Source organism: Canis lupus, chromosome 9, assembly GCF_011100685.1.
Source record: "Canis lupus familiaris isolate Mischka breed German Shepherd chromosome 9, alternate assembly UU_Cfam_GSD_1.0, whole genome shotgun sequence".
NCBI lineage: Eukaryota > Metazoa > Chordata > Mammalia > Carnivora > Canidae > Canis > Canis lupus.
In genome coordinates, this window is record NC_049230.1 from 41390290 (window position 1) to 41413684 (window position 23395).

Genomic DNA, 23395 nt, shown 5'->3' on the forward strand with positions numbered 1-23395 from the left:
CTTTCATTGCTCAAAACCATTTATTGACTTTGAAGCCAAAGGGTCCTCTGAAGGGGAGGTCCTGGGGCCTCCCAGACACTAACAAGGTAGAGCAAAGGCAAGATCAGAAAGGTCAAGGCAGGGCCTTGGGAGGCTCCTCTGTTCCTTCTACACGAGGAGGTGCCTTCTTACCTGCTCCACACAGTCCGGGATCTCTGGCGTGCAGGGCAGCGTCCCTGCACTCTCCACAGACAACACATCCTTCAGCAGCTCCTCGCACCCTGCAGACAGACAGACAGACAGTGCAGGCTCAGAGCCTCAGCAGCTTTGCTTCTGATTAACGGGCCTTGGGGAGGAAGGGCCGTGGGCAGGCACATGGCCCAAGGCTCCAAGAGACCAGCTGATCCTGCAAAGGCAGAGATGGAGCATCAGGCTACGGAGGAGCTGGCCCAGGATTCTGGGGATGGAACTGAGACAGGTCCTTGCCCTCCGGGCGGGCATTCTTCCATGAGGACTAACCCCAACAGAGAACACACAAAAGAGAGACTCCCAAATGCAGAGGGCAGGTCAGGGGCAAAGAGAATCAAGGAGGCCTTCCTGGAGGAAGGGATATAAGACAATACTCCCTGCCTGGTTCACAGAGACTCCAGATGCACACATTCCCCCAAGCCTGTGGATTTGCCCACAGCTGTCCTGGTTTTAAAAATGTGAGTCCCAGGTCCTGGGAAACTGCTTGGGAGTTTGATCATCCTGGAGGGAGGCGACCTGGAGGAGGACGCAAGGAGAAGGCAAGCAATTGGGAGTCTTTCTCTGCGGGACAGAGGATGGGAAGGCTGGAAATGACCGTCCCACTGGTGTGGGACTCCACGGCAGAGGTTCAGAGACCCTCCCCACAGGCCCTGCACTGCTGGGGAGCTGCGGGAGCCCCAGATCATCCTCCTCAGCCCTGCCGGGAGGAAACCCAGCTAAAACCACCCAAGTCAGGCCAGCCTCTGCAGCTGGACAGGATCCTGAGAAACTCTTGGGACCCCCTGCCCTCGAAGCTCTCACCTTTCATGGCGAACACCCCTCGGCAAAAGTCTTTGAAGTTGATTCTCCCAAGGTCGTTGGGATCCAAATATTTTACAAGTTTTTCCACCTGTGAGAGGGAAGGAGAGACAGGTGTGAGGTCCCCAGAGACACTCCAGGGGGTTCATGGAGCTGGGATAAGGCTGGCTGGGGAGGCTTGTCACCTGAGCCAAGGGAACACCAGGGGTCCCCTCCTAGGCCTCCACGCCCCACCCTGGGGTCAGCACCAAGCCCCAGACAGCAGCAGGGTCACTCAATTCTGCTGAGGTCCACAGACAGCACAAGGAGCCTTCCAACAAAGCCTGGCACATGAAAAGTGAGTGCTCTGATTTTTTAACCTAGTGGTTTCTTTCCCACAAAAATAACACAAGCTCACTGCAGAGACTCCAGAAAGGAGAATGAAACCCTGCTGCTTCCCACTTTTCTTTAAAACACATAGTTTTAACCACTTTTTTTTTTTTTTGTAGTTCTGAGAGACACTTGGTCAAATTCCCCTCTGTCTACAATGAGGAAATAGTTATAGTTACACTCTTTAAAAATTTAAAAATACAAATCAAATAAGACTTCAGGCAAAACCACTTATGGTCAACACATTGGCTACATTTGCAGAACTTCATGTGGGGAATTGGGTACCGAGGGCGTTTCTATCTATCGATCCGGGTGCTGGTTGCAGAGCGAAGCCCGTGGAGCTGTCTGCTGGTGGCTGATGCACTTTTCTGTTCAATTTGTACTTTATACTTCAATTAAAATGTTTAAAAAAGCGGGGGCATCTGGGTGGCTCAGTGGCTTCAGTGTCTGCCTTCGGCCCAGGTCATTATCCCAGGGTGGGATCGAGCCCCGCATCGGGCTCTGCTCGGCAGGGAGCCTGCTTCTCCCTCTTTCTCCCCACTCATGCTCTCTGTGTCCCCCCTCCTCAAATAAATAAATAAATAAATAAATAAATAAATAAATAAATAAGATCTTTTAAAAAATGTTAAAAAATAAATAAAGTTTGTTAGTTAAGTTTTTTAGCCCAAAGGAGTCAGCCACTCTTGATGTTTGGAGTGTTCTCCTCTGCTTAACCATTTATCAGAGACCTTTCCATGTGCCCAGCGGTGCTGCCCATATTTTTAGTGGTTATAAGATCCGCTGCCCAGCGGATACACCCTCCTCTACTTACCCACCCCGAATAGTTGGGCATTTTTGTTTTTCCCCACTTTTTGTCATTACAATTCATTTTGAGGATCTCTGTAGCTGTGTGGATGACCAGTCGCCCCCTGGCCTCTCAGATCCCCGACTTCCTCATGGCTTTCTCCCTCATCCACCCCAGCCACCCGGAGGGCTTGCCCTTCCTCCGGTACCACTCACTCAAATGTCCCACTCCCTGGCCACATCCTCCCTCCCTTCCTGCCCTCCGGGAAGTTCTTCAGCATCCCTCAGACTGCTCCCTCTCATGCACTTCTAATCCCTACACAGAGGGCAGTCTGGGGGGCTCAGGGCGTGATCCTGGAGTCCTGGGATCGAGTCCCACGTCGGGCTCCTTGCATGGAGCCTGCTTCTCCCTCTGCCTCTCTCTCTCTCTCTCTCTCTGTCTCATGAATAAATAAATAATTTTTAAAAATCCCTATGCAGATACCGCATCCTAAAGCCACCTTCTTTTCCACACTGCCCCTGGGATCCCACCAATCAGAGACATCATCATCTCCCTTCTTCACTGCTGCGGTATCTGATTCATCCACCCTTTCCCACTTTTAGCCCTCCACCTCATTCTCTACTCCAACTGGCTTATGTCACCACCTCCCCTCTTAAAAACCTTCCAGTGACTGTCCACTACCCTCAGGATAAAATAAAAACTCTGGTCCCTCCAGCCCCACCTCCTTTTTCTGTCCCTCACTGCATTCCAACTTACTGGCCTTCAGTCAGCTCATCAAGCAAACCAAACTCTTCTCTGCCTCAGGGCCTTTGCACATGCTTTACTCAATCTCAAATGCTCATCCTCACCTCCCACTTCCCCTCGCCCCGCCATTTATCCCCTGACTTGGACTCATCCCCCAGGTCGTTGTTTGTACCTGTATTAAAGGCTTCTCCCTGAGACAAGCCTGTCCTGACCACTCCCATCTAATTAGGGTCCACCCTGCTATTACCCTGTCTCTTGGCACTCTATACTTTTCCTTTAAACCATTTGCTGCAATTTGTAATTATATTTGATGTGATAATTGTATTATTTTGTATCTTCCCCTCCAGAAAGTAAGCTCCCTGAGGGCAAGGATCACGTCTGTTTTACTCACCACTCTATATATGGTAGCACGCACCATGACTGGCACATAGTAGGAGCTTCACAAGTATTTGTTGAATAACTGAATATGAATGGTTCTACAAATCACCTAAATTTTAAAGGCTTTTGATAACAGTTGCCAAATTTTTCTCTGTAAAGATGTCTTAATTTAGTCTTCAACCAGAGCCACTGACTTCAAAATTGCGAGCTCTGGGTATAGTTTCCTACTTTTTGGCAATGACCAATTCTGTAAGAGGTATCTTTTCTAATTAATTAGTGCCATTTCCCATCCCCCCCGCTCCCCCTCACCCCGCCCATAGTTCCAGCACCCGAAAGTCAGCTTCCTGATATTCCTTCCAGAAGCCTGCTTCTAAATCAACCTGTAACTTAGTGGCATCCCCCCACCCCACAGCACACATGCAAGCACTCATTCCCTCATTGGGTATCTCCTGTGTGCCGGGCACCCTGCCGGGGGCTGATGGCTGAGCACACACGTGGTCACACAGACACACATACACAGACACACACACGCACATTTGCACACACTGTCACACGCTCGTCATCAGGCACCTTCCCTCTCCTCCCAGTAATCACCATCAATGTCTAAAGCCTTGTAGGGCAAGGAAGAGCTCGTTCTCAGACTCCTTTTGGGCTGGGTTGAAGGGGGTGGCTATGAGAACACCCTGGAAACTGTAGGGCACGGCATGCAGGAAAAGGGTAACTGCTACCGGTATTGTTAGCACCGGTATTGTAATGCCTTGGCAGACATCCCCTGACCCACCCCGCCCACCACATGCTCCAAAGCCCAAGCTGTGCTGGGGATTCATTTACTCGTTAAGGACCAGGTTTCCTGCATGCCCCCGGGCCATGTGTCCAATGGTGGCAGCTGCAGCAGGGCTCTGAGGCCCTGGTCACGGGCTGTGGCCTGGCGTTATGGGGCGTGCCCAGCTGGCTCTCGAAGATGAGCAGTGAGCAAGAAGAGACCCCACATAGGTATCTCTCCTCCCTCCCTCCCTGAGCTTGGTGGCCCTACGCTGGGACCTCTCTTCCAGCTGATGCTGCTTCTTCCCCTCGGGTGTGAGTCTGGGGATGACAGGTGGGCAGAGCCTATAAACCACCTCTCTGTGAGCCCCTGAATCCAGTACCTACCGGGACCTTGGAATTCCAGTGAAGGAAGAAGGTGGCTCCCTGCCAGCTCCCACCAAGGCCAGAGGCTCCCAGTCCTGCAGCTGTTCCCCCCTCCACCCCCACAGCAAAGAGCCTGACACTGCCAGGCAGTGACATGGCCTCTCAGAATAGCAATGCCCAGGTGTCATCCGCAGGGCTGCAGGGAGCCCCCCGCCCCCAGCCAAAGTTCCCCCTCCTGTCTTCCTGCCCTCTTACCACCAGCACCAGGGGTGGGTAGGAGGACTCTGAATGCATGGATGGGCTGGAGCCCTCAGGACCTCCCAGCCTCCTGGCACTCATCCCTACACTCCCCTCCAGGGTCAGAGGCTGTGCCTTAATTATCTCTGATGCAGTCAAGAGTGGAGTCGTTACCGACTGCAGAGCCCCAGCTTCAGGACCACCTGAGGCAGCAGGCTGTGCATTCTGATTCTGTAATCCAGGGTGTCTGTCACCCCCTGGGGCCAGCGGACACTGGTGGGGTCAGGCTGCCTGGCCCCCCACCTCCAGGGAAAGCCAGCCCGGAGCAGAGATGCAGGGGTGTTTGATGACAGGCAGATAGATGAGGTCCTGAGGACCACTTCAAAGTCCCTGAACACCCCTGAGCTATGTATTAGGCGACTCCCACAGGGCTCATTAGAGACCCCCACCCCGTGTGTGTGGAAGGGCCACGTAAACAGCCATGCAGCCCTTTAGAAGGTGCACGGGACCATGGCAAAATTATTATAACAGAAATACCAATTAAATTAATAAACACCATCACTGTAGGCTCAAGAACTCTAAATAAACAATAGCAGAGCTTATGTGTAAAGGTATTAATATTCCTGCTGAGGGGGCACCTGGGTGGCTCAGTGGTTGAGCAGACGTCTGCCTTCAGCTCAGGGTGTGATCCTGGGGTCCTGGGATCGAGTCCCTCATCGGGCTCCCCGCAGGGAGCCTGCTTCTCCTTCTGCCTATGTCTCTGCCTCTCTCTGTGTCTCTCATGAATAAATAAAATCATTTAAAAGATAAAAAGTCCTGCTGGGTTCCTGAAGAGCTTGCCAGAAACTACAGCATGGTGTCTCAATGTCCTTTCTAGTCCTCCCAACAACGATAACAGTAGCTACAATCATAACCTCCCATTCCACAGCTGAGAAGACTGAGGCTCACGGAGGTTAGACATTTAGAGAGTCACCGCAGTGGTAACTCTTAAACCTGGGTCCTGCTGGCCTCTGCTGGCACAGAGGATCCACTTCTGTGGGCTTCCTGCTGGGGTGTAGTCTCAATCCCCCAGCCTCTGTGTATCAGAGCATCTTTCCCCGCTGTAACTGGGGGCCTCTCACCTGATCACCAAGAGTCTCAACCTTTCTGGACACCAAATAACCTTTTGCCAGTGCACCCCAAAGGTGCATTCAGCTGACCCAGCTCTTCATTTTATAGATAGGGAAGCCAAGTCCCAGGCAGGGGAAGGACTTGCTCAAGGTCACAGGGCAAGTACAGCAAATAACCCCCACATGTGGTCTTCATGGTGAAGGCAGGCTGCAGGCACTTGACCCCCCCCTGCCCCCATCCCCATGCTGTACCCACCACTTGCGGCTGGGCTGACCAGGGGGTTCCACTTGGTTCTCCGTTGGAGGAGGAGGGCACCCGGGGCCTGTCAGCCCTACAGAACCAGTGTTGTCCCTAAAGCACATACAGCTGGGTCATGAAGCTGGCTGCCAGGGAAACGGTCCTTTCACTGGCAGTAAAATATTGATCTTTCCATTTGGGGGCCACTCAATTACCAGGCTTCCCCTTCTATTTCTGTTGCTTTTCTCTTTGGGCTGATTCTTCTCCCACTCATTCCCCCGGGTTACATCTCTCGAAGCACAAACCAGGCGATGTTCAGAGCCTCACTGTTGCTGCCATCTGATTGATCACCAGCCAGATGCTCCCTGAGCCTGTGCCCAGCCACTCACGCCTCCCTCATTTTGCAATCTGCCAGCCGGATGGGCTCAAGCAAGCCATTTGCCTCTCTGAGGCCTCAGCGGCCTCATCCAAACATGGGAAATAAGTGGCAGTCTGCAGGTGAGGTGCCTAATACGTGGTAGCAATTACTGTCCCCAATCAAGCAAATGTTTGGTGACTGTTCCCTTGTGCCAGGCCCATTCCCAGCTCTCTATTCATATCAATGTGTTGAATCCTCACAACCAGCTCTGAAGCAGAAACTATTACTATTCCCATTGTACAGGTGAGAAACTGAGTCACTCAGGATTGTGGCCGCACAGCTAGTGGGAGGCAGAATTGGGATGTGAACACAGGCAGCTTGGCTCCAAAGTCCATGGTTTTTACCAATAATTATTATTATTTCTACTAACCAAATTGCTATTTTTTTTTCTCACAAGTTTGGGGGCTTACTCGGACCAGAGAATTAATACATTTTTATCCTGGTCTCTTTTCCCCTAGAAAAACTGGTATGGGTGCAGGAAACCTTTACTTAAATTTGAATATTTAAAGGGAAAAGCATCATTTTAAGTGTTGTGTTGCTAAAGCACGTCTCCAACTGTTATCCCAGATGCAGCCTGGAGACAGACTCAATTTTTTTTTAAGATTTTATTTATTTACTCATGAGAAACACAGAGAGAGAGCAGAGACAAACACAGGCAGAGGGAGAAGCAGGCTCCTGCAGGGACTCAATCCTGTATCCCGGGAGCACGACCAGAGCTGAAGACAAACGCTCAACCACTGAGCCACCTAGGGGTCCCCAGACTTAAATTTTAAAAATTAAATGCCAAGATTAAAACCCAAGGAAGGCCTCTGGTTTCAGCTAAGATGGAGTCAGTTCCCTATCCTCTAAATCATTTCCACTGATTGTAACTAAAAACGCTGGACAGCATACATAAAGCAACTATATGTGGACTCTGAAGAGTAACTACTAGCAGGCAACTTGGGAGGGAAATTAAGACTTGAAGCAAAAATATACAAACAAACAAACAAAAGGCTTGAAGATGAATATGGCAATACATTTCCTGGTTTATTTTTCCCTTGTGTATTTTCCAGCCGAGACCCAGGTAGCCCAAACCCCAGAATCGCACAGTAGGTGTGAACAGAGAAAACTTCATATGAAGCTCTTCCTTCTTGATGAGAGGCCAGGGAAGGGGGCCCTTTGGGAACAGAGAGAGTAGAAGAAATGCCCTACCCTGAGGCAAGCCCCAGTCTCAAAGTTGGAGGGGTGGGTCACAGCAGTAATAGCAGCCAGGCAAGGCATCTAGAACTCCAAGAGAAGACAAATCTTTCTCTGCGGAATGAGCATCTAGGAAAAAGGGTCAAAGTGGGGCGGCAGCCAGGGTGGGGGGATTCCTGTTACTTCTTTCTCTCTTTCTTCTTACCACTTTATCCTGGAGGTAGATCAATCATAGGAGAGATGAAAGCACAGAGGGAAGACAAAGCCTCATATTTCTAGCCGAAGAACCAAGAAAAGGGACCCCTGAGAGCTGGAGGGGGTGCAGTCACAGAAAGGAAGGAGTTCAAGAACAGGATCCCATAAAGCCGTGTTTGAATTCCCGTAGCCACTCAGGAGCTGCACGTACCCGGAACTAACCACAAGCACACCAAAGGCTTTGAGAACTGAACGACAGTGTAGATAGTGGACAGACTGGCCCCAGGAGAGGACATACTTGAAGTGGATCTGAATAGTCTTTCAAAGGATTTGAAAACTGGACAGTGGAACAGAAGGCAGGTTGGGATCAGAGATTTCAACTGAACAGGGTTGGTTTCCTGATTTAAACAAACAAACAAAACCCCTCAAATTTATATACTTTTAACAGGACTCAGAGTCTCATAATATAATATTCAAAACATCCAGGACACAATTCCAGATTACCTGACATGCCAAAAAAAAATAGGAAAAGCCCAATAACTCATAAGAAGAAAGAGAGTCAATAAATGTTAACTCCCAAATGATGCAGATGCTATCATTAGAGGACAAGGACTATTTTTAAAAAATATTTATTTATTTGAGAGAGAGAGAAGTGCATTGTGGGGGGAGGGACAGAGGGAGAGAGAATCTCAAATCTCAAGCAGACTTCCCCACTGAGCACAGAGCCCAACACAGGCCTGATCCCATGACCCCAAGATCATGACATGAGCCAAAATCAAGAGTTGGAGGCTTGGGGTGCCTGGGTAGCTCAGGTGGTTAAGCAACTGACTTCAGCTCAGGTGGTGATCCCAGGGGCTTGGGATTGAGCCCCACGGTCAGGCTCCTTGCTCAGCGGGGAGTCTGCTTCTCCCTCTCCCTCTGCGCTCCCCCCCACTTCATTTGAACACACACACACACTCTCTCTCTCTCTCTCTCCCTCTTTCTCTCAAATAAATAAATAAATAAATGGAAAAAAACTTTAAAAGAAAAAAAAGAGTCGGAGGCTCAACCGACTGAGCCACCCAGGCTCCCCAGGAGACAAAGACTTTAAAGCAGTTAACTATGTTTCATAAAGGAAAGGTGAACACTCTTGAATAAATAGAAATATAGGAATTCTCAGCAGAAAGGTAGAAGCTATAAAAAAGAACTGAATGGAAATTTTATTTATTTTTTTTTAATTTTTAAAAAATTTTTATTTATTTATGATAGTCACACAGAGAGAGAGAGAGAGAGAGAGGCAGAGACTTAGGCAGAGGGAGAAGCAGGCTCCATGCACCGGGAGCCCGACGTGGGATTCGATCCCGGGTTTCTAGGATCGCGCCCTGGGCCAAAGGCAGGCGCTAAACCGCTGCGCCACCCAGGGATCCCCCTGAATGGAAATTTTAGAATGGAAAAATACGGTAACTGAAGCATTACAAATTCACTGGGTAGGATCAATAGCAGAATGGAGATGACAGAAAAAATGGTTAGTAGCCTTAAGATAGAATGATAAAAGTGCTCTAATCTCAACAAGGAAAGTGACCAAAGATGAAGAGGAACATTGCATAAAAGTTCGACTCACTAAGAAGATATAACAATCCAAAATGTGCACATACCTAACAATAGACTTAAACAGAAAGGGGAAATAGACAAATTGACAATTACCATTGGAGACCTTAACACTTTTCTTCAGTGATTGATAAAACTAGTTAGATGGAAAAACAATAAGGGTATAAATATTTGGGCAACACTATTAGCTTCACCTATAAATTGACATTTATAGAATTCACACTCAGTTACAGAAGAACACACATTCTTTCTGTGCACACAGAACATTCACCAATATGGATTCTATCCTAGGATAGGTTATATCCTTTAAACAAAACAAATTCAAAACAACTGAAATCACACAAACTACGAGCTCTGACCATACTGGAATTAAACTAAAAATCAATAACAGAGAGACATCTGAAAACCTCCCAAATGCTTAGAAATTCAATGACATGTCTAAATAATCCATGAGTCAAAGAGGAAGTCTCAAAGGAAATTAAAAATATTTGAAACCAAATGAAATAAAAATACAACATAACATTCAAACCCAAAGCAAGAGGAAGGAAAATTGAAAACAGAAAAACAGCAGAGAAAAATCAATCAATGACACCGAAATCTGGTTCTTTGAAAAGCTTAAATTGGTGTATCTGTAGCCAAACTGACAAAAAAAAAAAAAAAAAAAAAAAAAAGTGGGGGGAGAAGATAAAAATCACAAATATCAGAAATGAAAGCAGATATCACTAATCCTACAGACTTAAGAGGTTAATATGCACAGAGGATTTTTAGGGCACTAAAAACACTCTGTATGTTATAATAAGGAACATATGTCATTATATATTTGTGCGAACCCACAGAACATACACCGAGAGTGAAGCCTAATGTAAACTATAGACATTGGGTGGTTATGATGTATCAGTATAGATTCACCCTTGGTTTAAAAAAAAAAAAAAGTGCCATTCTAGTAAGTGAACCTGATGATGGGGGAGGCTACACATGTGTGGGGGCAGGGAGTATATGAGAAATCCTGTACCACCCTCACAATTTTGCTGTCAACTTAAAACTGCTTTAAAAGGTCTTTTCAGAAAAGGTTAATAAGGAAACACTATGAACATTGCTGTACACAATTTCTACAACTCGATGAAATGGCTCAGTGCTTTGAAAGACACAGACTATCAAAATTCACAGAAGACGAATGAGATCATCTGAATAATGCCTTAACTATTAAATAAATTAATTTCATAGTTTAAATAGTTCCAAAAAGGAAAAATTCAGATCCAAATAATTTCACCAAATGTTTAAGAACAAACACATAAATTCTACACAATTGCTTCCAGAAAAGAGAAGAGGAGGGAGCATGCTTCTCAACTCATTTAATGAGGCCAGCATCACCCTGATACTAAAAGCAGGCAAAAGCAGTACAGGTTTTCCCCACCTTCCAAAAATAGAGCATTCCTATGATAAGCTGAAATGCTGTAAAGAAGCAGCAATTACCATTAATTTATACCGAAATTTTTTTTTTGAGCATTCCCAGACCTTAAAAAAAATCTCTTAAGCTTTTCTGATACCTTAGGGACACATCCTGCTAACCAATATGCAAAATAAATCAAGATAAAGAATAGGTGCTCAAAGACACAGTTCGAAGCTCTGGCAGCTCGTGCTGAGATGCTGACTATAGTTCCTAAGAATGGAGCTTGGTGGGGTTATTCTTGCCGCCTGGGGTGCATGCTGCCTCTGTAACAGTCTGTTGCAAAACAAACTGAATGGGATTTTGCTTTTTCTCTCTCTCTTTTTCATTTTTTTAAAGATTTTTATTTATTTATTTATGAGAGACAGAGAGAGAGGCAGAGACACAGGCAGAGGGAGATGCAGGCTCCATGCAGGAAGCCCGACGTGGGACTCGATCCGGGGTCTCCAGGATCACGACCTGGACCGAAGGCGGCGCTAAACCACTGAGCCACCCAGGCTGCCCTCTCTCTCTTTTTTAAAGATGTATTTATTTATTTGAGAGAGAGCAAGAGAGAGCAGGGGGAGGGGAGGGACAGAGGGAGAGGGAAAGAGAATCTCAAGCAGACTCCCCACTGAGCACGGAGCCTGATGCAGTGCTCGATCTTAGGACCCTGAGATCATGACCTGAACTGCAACCAAGAGTTCAACACTCAACCAACTGAGGTACCCAGGCTCCCCTTGCTTTTTTCTCTTGAAAGTGGAAATCCTCTTTGGATTTCTTTCAGTTAGGAAAAATGGGTACTGATGTAGGTCTTTTGTAAAAGTAAAGTGTTGTAATGTGCAATTTCAAATAGTGGGACATACCTGGATAAGAAAAGAGCACTACAGGGATGCCTGGGTGGCTCAGAGGTTGAGCGTCTGCCTTTGGCTCAGGGTCAGATCACAGGGTTCTGGGACCGATTTCTGCATCAGGCTCCCTGCATGGAACCTGCTTCTCCCTCTGCCTTTGTCTCTGCCTCTCTCTGTGTGTCTCTCATGAATAAATAAATAAAATCTTTAAAAAAAAAGAACACTACAGACCAATATCCTGCATGAACATAGATGCAATAATCCTAAACAAAATATTGGGAAACAAATATAGGTATATGTATACATATATATATTCATGAATAATACAACACAGTCATCACATGTGGAGTTTAGCCACAAAAGCTCATTCAACACTTGAAAACCAATTGGAGTGATCTGAAGATGACTGAAGGAAAAAAACCCCACAGATTAGAGGGAACATACTTCTACATAATAAAGGGCATATATTGAAAAAACCCACAGCTAACATCACACTCAATGGTGAAAAAGTGAGAGCTTTTCCTCTAAGATCAGGAACAAGATAAGGAGACACACACACTCTCACCAGTCTTATTCAACATAGTACTGGAAGTCCTAGCCATAGCAACCATCCAAGAAAATGAAATAAAAGGCATCTATATTGGTAAAGAAGTTAAACTGTCACAATTTGCATATGACATGATATTATCCATTAAAAACCCCCAAAGATTCCACCAGAAAAACTATTAGAACTAATAAATGAATTCAGTAAAGTTGTAGGATACAAAATACCTAGATCAGTAGTATTTCTGTACACTAATAACAAAGTAACAGGGGCTCCATTGGTTAAGCGTCTGCCTTGGGCTCAGGTCATGTTCTCGGGGTCCTGGGATCGAGCCCCACGTCAAGTTTCCGGCTCAGCGGGGAGCTGCTTCTCCCTCTCTCTCTCTGCCCCACACTCTTCCTCACTCTTTCTCTCCTTCAAATAAATAAATCAAATATTTAAACAAACACCAAAGTAGCAGAAAGAGAAATTAGGAAAACAATTCCATTTATAATTACACCAAAAAGAATAAAGTATCTGGGAATAAACTCAACCAAGCAGGTGAAAGAACTATACTCTGAAAAGTATAAAACACTGATGAAAGATATTGAAGATGACACAAGTGGAAAGACATTCCATGTTCACAGATGAGAAGAAGTGGTATTATTAAAATGTCCATACTACTCATTCTACAGATTCAGTGCAATCGCTTTCAAAATACCAACAGCATTTTCACAGAACTAGAACAAATAACACTAGAATGTATATGGAACCACAAAAGACCCCAAATAGCCAAAGCGATTTTTGAGAAAGAAGAATAAAGCTGGAGGTATCAGAATTCCAAATTTCAAGATGTACTACAAAACAGTAGTATTCAAAACAGGATGGTACTGGCACAAAAAGACTCATAGATCAATGGAACAGAATAGTGAGTCATGCCTATATGGAGGCAAGAATATGCAATGAGGAAAAGGCAGCCTCTGAGGCAAGGGAAACAAAAGCAAAAATAAACTTTTTGGACTGCATCAAAATATAAAGCTTCTGTGCAGCAAAGGAAACCATTAACAAAACGAAAAGGAAACCTACTGAATGGGAGAAGGTATTCACAAGTGATATATCTGATAAGGGGTTAATATCCAAAACATCTGAAGAACTTATACAAGGCAATACCCCAAAACCAAATAATCTAATTAAAATGGGCAGAGGACCTGAATAGACATTTCCCCAAAGAAGACAAGTGGCAAACAAACACATGAAAAGATGCTCAACATCACTCATCATTGGGAAAATGAGCAAATCAATACCACAATGAGCTATCACCTCACACCTGTCAGAATGGCTAAAATAAACAAGACGGGAAATAACGAGTGTTGGCGAGGAGGTGGAGAAAAAGGAACCCTTGTACACTGCTGGTGGGAATGTAAATTGGTGCAGCCACTGTGGAAAACAGTGTGGAGGTTGCTCAAAAAATTAAAAATGGAATTATCATATGATCCAGTAATTCCACTACTGGGTATTTACTCAAAGAAAACAAAAACACTAATCTGAAAAGGCAGTGTTTATTGAAGCATCTATGTTTACTGAAGCATTATTTACAGTAGCCAAGATATGCAAGCAACCCAAGTGTCCACTGATAGATGAATGGACAAAGAAGATGTGCTATATATACACACAATGGAATATTACTCAGCCATAAAAAAGAATGAGATCTTGCCATTTGTGACAACACAGACCTAGAGGGTATTGTGCTAAGTGAAATAAGACAGAGAGAGACAGACTGTATGATTTCACTTATATGTTGAATCTAAAACACAAAACAAAAAAACATAAAGCAGAAATAGACCCATAAATGCAGAGAGCAAACTAATAGTTTCCAGAAGGGATCGGGAAGGGGGTGTGGGCAGAATAGGTGAAGGGGAATGGAAGATACAGGCTTCCAGTTATGGAATGAATAAGTCACAGCGATGAAAGGCACAGCACAGGGAATATAGTCAGTGATACTGTAATAGTGTTGCATAGTGACAGGCAGTAGCCACACTTGTGGTGAGCACAGCATAATGTCTAGACTTGTGGAATCACTATGTTGTACACCTGAAACTAATGTTACATTGTGTGTCAACTATACCTTAAGAAAAAAAACCCACTAATCATTTCAGTAATACAAAACTGAACATCCATTTGTGGTAAAAATGCTCAGTAAAATTGAATAGAAGAGAATTTCCTTATCCTTCCTTATCCTAGAGAAATAAAAGCATATTCACACAAAGAAACTGTAAACAAATGTCTGGAACAGCATCATACAGAATTGCCAAAAATTGGAAACCTCTCAAACGTCCTCCAGCAGGTGCATGGATACACTGACTGTTCTATAATAAAAAGAATTGTTGATATGCCCACCTGGGTGGATCTCACATGCATGATGCTGCGTCAAAGAAGCTGGTCTCAAAAGGTTACCAGCTATGATTCGACTGATGGGGAAAAGGCAAAGCTATAGCACAGAGAACACATCAGAGGTTACCGGGAAGGAGGGGAAGTGTGCGGGCAGAGGCCGCCCGAGGGAATTTGGGGCTGAGCTGTTCTGTACCCTGATCCCTGATGTAGTGGTGCTTATAGGAATCTGGGCAAATGTTTTGTTTAAAAAGTTAATTTTACTGTATGGAAGATCAAAAAAGTTTTAACTTGAGGAAACTAGGCACAAACTGGGATGACTTTTCTGGGAAAATCCGATTTGGCACCCCTGGTCCCATGCTCCCCCACCACCGCAATGCGCGGCAGCTAAGGTGAGCATGCTTTTTAGACAGACAAGTGCTCTGCTTTCCAGTTCATCACGGTAACCCCAAACCCCACATTCTCCTGCCCCCCCCACCCCGTCCCCTGCCCGAGCCAAGCAGCTTTGCTTCCCCACCCTGTGGGCATCCAAGTCCTGCTACCCCGGGCAGAAATGGGGCTGGGCTGGGCTCCTGAAGGTTTCTGTACCTGCAAAGGGGGCACCAGGGCTGGCCCAGGGAAGGGAGGAGTTGAAATTCCCCAGCATAAAAACAGCAGCAGCAATAGAAGAACAGAGGGAGGGGGCACCTACAAGCTAGAGCCACAGGTTCTCCAGGCTCCCTCAACAGGGCTGGGAGTGCTTTCCAGAAGGGCAGCGCTCAGTGCTGGTGGGAGCTGTTCAGTGCTGTGCTGTCCTCCGCTGCCCCCCAACCACCAATGAAAGTTCCACCCGGAGCTCAAGCCTAGACTGCCTTCTGAGTGCTCTAGGGTGGGGTCCCCCTGGAAGGGATGAGGCAGGCACTGGAGCTGGGAGCCTTGCACAGGTGGTCAGGCAGGAGGCCCTAAGCTTAGTCACAAGGATGCCTGGGGGACACTGGAGTATGGAACATGGAATGGGAGCACAGTCTGGTGCTGGAAGGGGGATGGTGGGGAGGGCATGGCAGGCAGCAGAGGCAGGGGAAGGAGAGAAGGATCCCAGGGGAGAGGAGTGGTCTGGGTGGCTGGAAGCAAGGTGGGGAGGACATGTAGGAAGGGGAGATGTCAGCAAGTCAGGAAGTCGGAGAGACAAGGGACAGGGTCTGAAGAAGAGGCGGCTGCCCGAGGCTGGGATAGCAGATGCGAGGGCAGGAAAGGGAGCAGTACCAGCCGCAGTAGAGCTCACAGCTGAGCACTGACTAGGTGGCAGGTGCTGTGCCGAGCACTTCACAGTCTCACTCTTCCCCATCTACCCAGGTGCTGTGAAAAAGCTGGCCCATTCCGTATTACAGCAGAAGATCCAGAGGCTGCAGCAGGTAAGGGTGGCACCCAACACCCTGCTGGCTCCCCAGCCCCTCCACTGCCAGCCCAGGGGCTCCGGCCCTCCCCTGGGGCCTCCGGGCTATGTGCTCTGAGCTGCTTGTTTATCCACTTTCCTAGGCAGCCCAGCTGCCTGACGTCAGGGCACACAATGCAGCCCTGTATTCTGGAGCCCCCGCCCCCAGCCCCGAGGGACCAAGGGCACCGAGGTGGAGGGGAGGCAGCCACTGGCCTTCTCCATTAATTCTCAAGAGGAGAGGGGAGGGAAGCCAGGTGGGAGCTTCTGCACAACCAGCTGGAGACAAGTGTGAATGAGGGGTTCCAGAGTGGGTGCCGCCACTCCCTGCAGCCTGGACCACCTGTGGCCTGTGAGGAGCAGTCCCATGGCATCATCAGACTGGCCACAGGTGCACAGGAAGGTGCTGGGGCTCAGGGTCAGCCCAGTGGCACCCAGTGCAAAATGGAAAAGCTGGACCCCTTGTTCAAAAGTTATTCCCAATTTCCAGGTGGTGACCACAGAACATCAAATGCCGTGTGAGTGCACGGCATGCCAACAAAGCCGGCTCTGCCTGGGCTCCTGCGGCACTCAGTGTGACCCTGGGTAAGTCATGCTACCTCTCTGGGCTTCAGTTTCCCCCATTATAATGCATTCTGGGCCAGCTCACAGGACTGTTGTGACAATCAAATGGGACTATGGCTGAGTAGAGGACACTAGATTGTAGAGTGTTATGAAGCGTTCCATGAAAAAAGTGCATAAAGAGAAAGGTGGGGATGAGCCTCCCAGCCTGCAGGGGGGCTGCAGGGGCTGCCTTGCCGCAGGAACCAAGGTGGTAAAGTGCAGCAGGCTCTCAGCCCCTTCGTGAGTCTCAGGGACGCTGTGCTTCCCTAGCCTCAGCCCAATCCGGTTCCACCATCAGTGACCTCACTGGGGAGTCCTGGGAAGACCCTTCCCTCTCCGGGCCTCAGTTTCTGCAAATGGGAAATGAAGGCATTAAATGACATTAATAGTGGAGGTCTCTTCCAGCTCTGGAGCCTGTATGATTGCAATGTTTCCCCAAGGACGTCTGTGGAGGGAGAGAAGAAAACCCCACAGAGCGAGAGATGCGAGTAGAGAGCTGGGGGGCAAGTGTCCCCGTCCAGCCCGGCTTCACCAAGGACCAGGTAAATAAACGACTTGGGGACCCTGGAGAATTACTCGACCCCTCTGAGCCTTCCACTTCCTCGCTTCTACGAAGTCAAGGAAGAAGGACAAGGACGGAAGGGATGCCGCTGGTCACCCTACGCTGCCCCGCCCCTCCCTCCGCGGGGGCCACCCTGGTAGCTGAGACGCCCACCTCCTGCTGGGCCAGGGGCCTCGGGCCGCCTCTACCCCAGGGCGCGAGTCCTGATTGGACCAAGCCAGTCAGGTGACTCGTGCCCCTGGCCCGTGATTGGCTCAGGCTAAAGCGTGTTGCACATTTCTGGCCAATGAGGCGTGAGGAGACATCCGCAAGGGGCTTCTGAGAGTTGCTCCCCGCTGGTAGGGTGGGGAGGGAGGGCCGCCCTCGGCAGCGCTCTGGGGGGGCACTGGGGGGGCCCCCCCTGCCCTGCGGGTTTGCGCGGGAAGCTGGAGGGGAGCGGGCTGGGGCCTGCAGGCGAAACAGTTGTGGAGCTGCCCTACCTTGGGCTGGCGCGTTAGGAGAAAGAAAACCTTTAAGCCATTTTCCCTTGGTTCCTGGTCTCAAAGCCTCCTCAAGGGGCTGCAGGTGTAAACGGTGGTGGGAGCCTGGTTTTGAGAGCCAAGGCGTGCAGTGCACAACAGAGGGCTGTGCCCATCAGGGCATCTCCGGCCGGGGTGGCCAGGCATCACGCAGGGCCAGTCACATGGTACCCAGGCCACTGTCCTGGGCTGGAAAAGCCTTCCTTCATGAGAGCCCCCCAGCATGTCCCAGTGTCACCACGCAGGCCCCTCACTCACAGCCTGCATTGCTGCCGACCAGAATCCCTTAGGCTACCCAAGAGGGCTTTGTCTGATGCCTCAATAGGAATGAAAGGGACAGAAGCCTGGGTAGTCTGTGAGGTAGACTGGCCTATCCATCCATTTCTCCAGGTCCATTCCTTTTTTTTTTTTTTTTTTTTTTAAGATTTTTTATTTATTCATTCATGAGAGACACACGCAGAGAGGCAGAGACACAGGCAGAGGGAGAAGCAGGCCCCATGCAGGGAGCCCGACGTGGGACTCCATCCCGGGGCTCCAGGATCACACCCTGGGGTGGAAGGCAGGGGCCAAACCACTGGGCCACCCAGGGATCCCCTCCATGTCCATTCCTGCAGCAAACATTTCCTGCGCTTCTTAGCCAGACTCTGCCCCGTGGGGAGCCACACAAGTTCCCAGGAAGCTCATAGGGAGAGGACAGATGTCTCGCTGTATTTTTGAGTGAAGTAAAAATAGCCTAGGGAACAGCATAAAAGGGTGTGGATGGCTGTCAACACTGCCACATGCTCAGGGGCAGGAAAATGTCACTCCTAGACTCTGCAGGTGGAGCTGGGCTGGAATCCCACTTCCTCCACTTCCCAGTTGTGTGACCCGGGATCCTTGTACTCAACTTCTCTGATCCATAGCCTCTGCCTCTTGGAGTGTTAGGATTTAAAGGGAAAGATGTGGGGACTTAGCCTGGAACCTGGCTCAGAGCAAACTCTAGATAAAGTCAGCGATTTGGGAGGCAGACTGTACCTGGGAGCCGGGCACGAACCTGTTGGGACATGTGATCTCTGCGTGCCTGTAAGGCCAGTCCTTCTACCGCTTCTTTTTACATTTCTAATTGGGTAAATTTACAAAATGGGTTGGATCACTTTTAAATCAGTGGGGAAAAAGCCAGTGAAATCTTTTATTCTTAAAAAAATTACTCCCAGGATTGTGAGGATAGATAATTAACAACCCCCTAGAAGGTGCCATCCAAACCCCCAGTGGGAGGGAGCCCTGAGAAGAAGACAGAGGGCCTAGAAGGTGTGGGGGATGCCATGGGGCCCTGGAAAGGGGTGGTAGTTTTATGGGACTCTACAAGACCACAGGACTGAACACAGCCATGGGGGCATGGGCTGGGGGGCAGAGGGACAGAGCAGCCAAGGCCAGGCCCTGGCCGAGGCTGAAGGGCTTGGGAACCGCCAGTTGCCGCATGTGGCTGGAGGGCAGGGGGACACTAAATGTGGGGGGCCCGGTGGACTTTCCCCTCTGGTGGGTGGGGGTTTTAGGAGGGGCCTCGTGAATCAGGTCTGGGAATTGCCTGAGCCCAGAGTACATGGTGGGCAGAGATGGGAGACTGGGGACAAGGACATGGCAGTCCAGAGGAGGAGGCTGTGAGGACCCAGGACTTCGAGGGAGAAGGAAAGAGGGGCCAGGGAAAACTTAACAGCCTATGTATGGCAGGACTGGCTTGATTTGAGGTGGGGATGAGGTACAGGGAGGGAGATGAGGCCCATTGTAGGGACAGTGAAGGCCATCCCTGGGCAGACACCCAGGAGGAGGGGAAGTGCAGGGTGAGGGAGTCCAACTTCAGGTTGAGGAGGAGATTTTGGTTGGAAGGGGGTGAGACTCCAGGGTCTTTTCCTGACCACCCATCCAGGTCTCCCAGGCTCTCAGACAGGTACCTCCCTGGCTAGGCCTGGTGGCTGCCGAGAAAGGTTCCCTTCCATTTCTTCTTACTAATGACATCAACTTGTCTCCAAGGGTGGCAGTGGCAGCTCTGACTCCTCCCCATGGGGGCAGATGCAGGGAGTGCCTCTGACATGGGGGACGAGAGTGGCCACCTGGCTCAGCGCCAGAAGGTTGTGGCTTGAGGGCTTCAAGGGACCAGGACTTCAAGAAGGCTGCAGGTCTGGACTAAGTCCCCCAGGGGTCCCCTTGCTCAGTGGCCCAGCCAGCCCAGTACCCCAGTGCCCGCCCATGTCGCCAGGTCCAGGAACCAGCCGTGCTGGGAAGAAAAGGAGGAAGAAACAAGGCCCTGTTTATTCCATGGGATGAATGCCCCCTTGGCCTGTCCTGAGCACTTCCAACCTCAGCGTGCCTGTGAGACACCTGAGCATTTTGTAGAGATGCAGATTCGGATTCATCAGGGCTGGGGCGGGTCCTGCATGTCTAACAAGCTGCTGGTCCCTGGAGCACTCTGGATCGTGATGTTCTAGGTGACCTTCAAGGACCCTCCTGGGATTCTGAAGCAGGACCACAAGAGGGAGTCTAATCTGTGTACACCAGCTGGAACTCTGGGGTCGCAGAGTAGGAAGGGAAATTGAGGGTGGGCTCCAGGATAGACAGGCTATCCCTAATGCAGGTGTCATCACCCCAGGTGGTTTCCTGCCACGAAGGCAGGGAGCTCACTGTGCAAAGGGAAGGGCGTCTGTCCTGGGACACTGCTCTGGGGTTCGGGGGAGGCACCGTGCTCAAAGGAGGCACTGCGGGAAGGTGCGGCTTGCATCCACCACTGGCTCTGACCTCAGCGTCAGGCCCATGGTTGGCATCTTTGATCCTTGGGGTAGGCCGATAGGTCACCCCCTCTAGAGCTCTGGTTGGTTTGGGGCCCTTTATTTAACGTGCAATGGGAATATCTGCTCACTGAAGGGGAGTGTGGGCCTGCTGGAGCTGGGAACACTGCCCCTCACCAGTGCTCCCTCCCAGGCTGTGGTCCCAGGACCCCACCTCTCCCATCTATCCCACTCTGCTGCCCTCCCAGCTGACCCAGCTCCTGGTTCTAAGCCACCGCCCTCTGCACCAGGCCTCAGCCCCAGGCTGCCCTCCCTCAGACACTGACACGTCAACTAAACTCAAACAGAAATGCCTTCCTGCCTGCCCTCCGTTACCCCTTTACCCCGAGAGTGGAGGTCACCGGAGCATCTCACAGCCTTCCCGTGAGCTGAGGTTTAGCTACTTGAAACAAAGCAAAATGTGGTGGCTCCAGCCAGAAATTCCAATGTTGTTGCTGTCAACACACCAGAAGACGGCACAATAGAAAGCTCACTAGTTCTGGAAACCTCATTAGGGAATTTCTAAATGAAGGAGAGAAGAAAGCCTTGCTGTAAACCTACCATGAGATGCTGGGTGAACCCTGACTCTCTGAGCCTCAGTGTTTCCATCTGTGAAATGGGGTGGGCAACCCACCCACCTCATACCGTGTGCCCAGGGGGCCAAAAGAGATCATGGATTTGAGAGCCCCAGGCCAAGCAGGCCTTTGTCTAATGACACCCCCGCCAGCCTCACTCCCCTGCGTGACTCAGGCTCCCTTCCTGCTGCGGAAGAGGTCAGCCAGACGCCTGTGGTGACTGCAGAGGAAGATGTGATGTCCCGCCTCCCAGCAGTTCCCCTTGAAGAAACCTCACAAGGATCTCAGAGGTGATGGTTAAGACAGCTTGGATCAAGCTCGGGTCCATAGCCAGACTCCATGACCTCAGATCCCCGTGTCTCTCACCAAGAGGGCCAACTGTGGTCGGGTTGCTGTGCCAGTGGGGACAGCAGAGACTAATGTGGCCCCGTCCTGCCGGTCCCTTGTCCTGTGAGGTGGGAGGGGGGGGCAGCCTCACAACGGAAGCCAAGGGGACCCTCAAGAGGCTGAGCCTTTGCCCAAGGTCACAGGAAGGTACTTCTTAGGGAGCACTGAGGCGTCCTGTGAGAAGGGGGTTCTGAGGTCAAGGCGTCAGAGGCACGCTAGACTAAGGTGAGGGATATGTAAGCCCCTTTCCAAATCTGCTTGACCTCTCAAACTCAAGGTGGAACCCCTGCTCTGGCCACTGCCACTGGCAGCTTCTCGGTTTTTGCACAGGATGTTAAATGGGCCATTTCCCCAGTAAAATGGAATCTGAGAGAGGAGGTATGTGACTTGTGTAGTCCACTTGCCCTATTCCCCGTGGCCAGGTGGTTTTTGGGGTGCAGCTCCCAGGCTGCCTGCACCCACCCACTAGGTATCTCCGTGGGTCCTGCCAGAACCAAGCAGTTCCCTGGGTGGAGGAGAAGCTCTGGGGCCCCAACCCTGAGTGCCAGGGGGCATAAAGGCACCAGGGGCTGCCACGTCTGGACTTTCTTCCGCATGCCCTCTCGTCCTCTTGTCCTCTTTCTCTGCACCCATCCCTCTTTCTCTGCAGGAGGCCCTGCATTCCCAGTGGCTGGTCCCATGCAGAGCAGCACACCACACTGGGGGAAGTTCCTTAGGGCCAGCGGGTTGAATCCTTTGCTTTGAGGGAGCGCTTTGCAGAGGCAAATTTCTTTTCCAGGCAGCAGAGCAGCAAAAAGCAGAGGCAGGAGGGTTCATACATGATTTGTACCCTTGTTCGTAATGTATACCTCTTGGGGTGCCCGGGGACTCAGTCGGTTAAGCGTCTGACTCCTGGCTTCCACTCAGGTCATGATCTCAGGGTGGTGGGATTGAGCCCTGTGTGGGGCTCTGGCTCAGCAGGGGGTTGCTTGAAAGATTCTCTCCCTCTGCCCCTCCTACTGCTCACGCATGTTTTCTCTCTCAAATAAATAAATAAATCCTTTAAAAAAATGTATACCTGTCCCCCAAACTAAGTGGACTGGAGCTGTGGGCTGAAAGGAAGCAAGCAATTTAAGAGGGTTCCTGGCACCATTCTGGGAGCCCCTGGGACACCTCGTTTACCCTCATATGGGCCCTTGAAGGGAGAGTTCGTGCCCTCTTACTAGACCAGGAAGCAGGCTCAGCAGCACCAGGGGCCAGGAGGGGACCCCAGCATTATGATCTGGAGCCTGTGCAGCCTCTGGGTGGAAGCCTGGGGGACATTTCCAGCACAGGCCTGCAGCGTCTGGTGGTTCCTACATTTTCAAAGGCCTTCCTGGAGTGTCTGATGACGAGACCTGGGAGGGAAATCCAGATTGAGTGACTAGTGACCTCACACAGCCAGGGACAGCAGGCCTGGGGCCTTTGGGCTTTGAGCCTGGCACATGCCCTCTGAGGCTGGCAAGAGGGTGCTTGGGTGGCTGTGGTGAGAATGTTCCAGCCACAGTGGGGGTGATAGCAAAGCCTGCACAGACTCAGATCACATGGTACAACCTCTCCAGAGGAGTGACAGGTCCTGGCTGGCTCTCTGGCTGGCTCCCTGGCTGGGCTGAGTGTTCGCTGAATAACAGCAATAATAATGATGACAATGATATAATCTGACAATGAGACAATGACATGGTGGGGGGTACTATTAGCTACTATTAGGCAGGTGTACATGCAATAACCCATGTACACGTCACAAGCTGATGGAGGAGTTTCTATTATTATCCCCACTTTACAGGTGAGGCCACTGAGGCACAGGGAATAAGGGCTTGCTTGCTAGGAAAGGATGGAGCCAGATTTCAAACTTCAAGAGCCTGTACTTCTTCCTGCTGTTCAGTTCCCCCTTGTATCCACTGTGGCAGGCACAATGCCCATCACAGAGCTGTGCTCACATGTTTTTC

At 49.7% G+C, this 23395-nt stretch overlaps 1 protein-coding gene across 1 annotated transcript in view; it reads right to left on the reverse strand.

Moving 5' to 3' along the window:
- RAB11FIP4 (RAB11 family interacting protein 4) overlaps positions 1–23395 on the reverse strand; it is a 117540-nt gene that overhangs the window by 78443 nt on the left and 15702 nt on the right. Inside the window, exons 2-3 of the mRNA XM_038548189.1 lie at positions 1030–1117; positions 172–260 (exon numbers count right to left, since the gene is read on the reverse strand). Coding sequence (XP_038404117.1) covers positions 172–260; positions 1030–1117 — 177 coding nt within the window. The remainder of the gene's footprint in view (positions 1–171; positions 261–1029; positions 1118–23395) is intronic.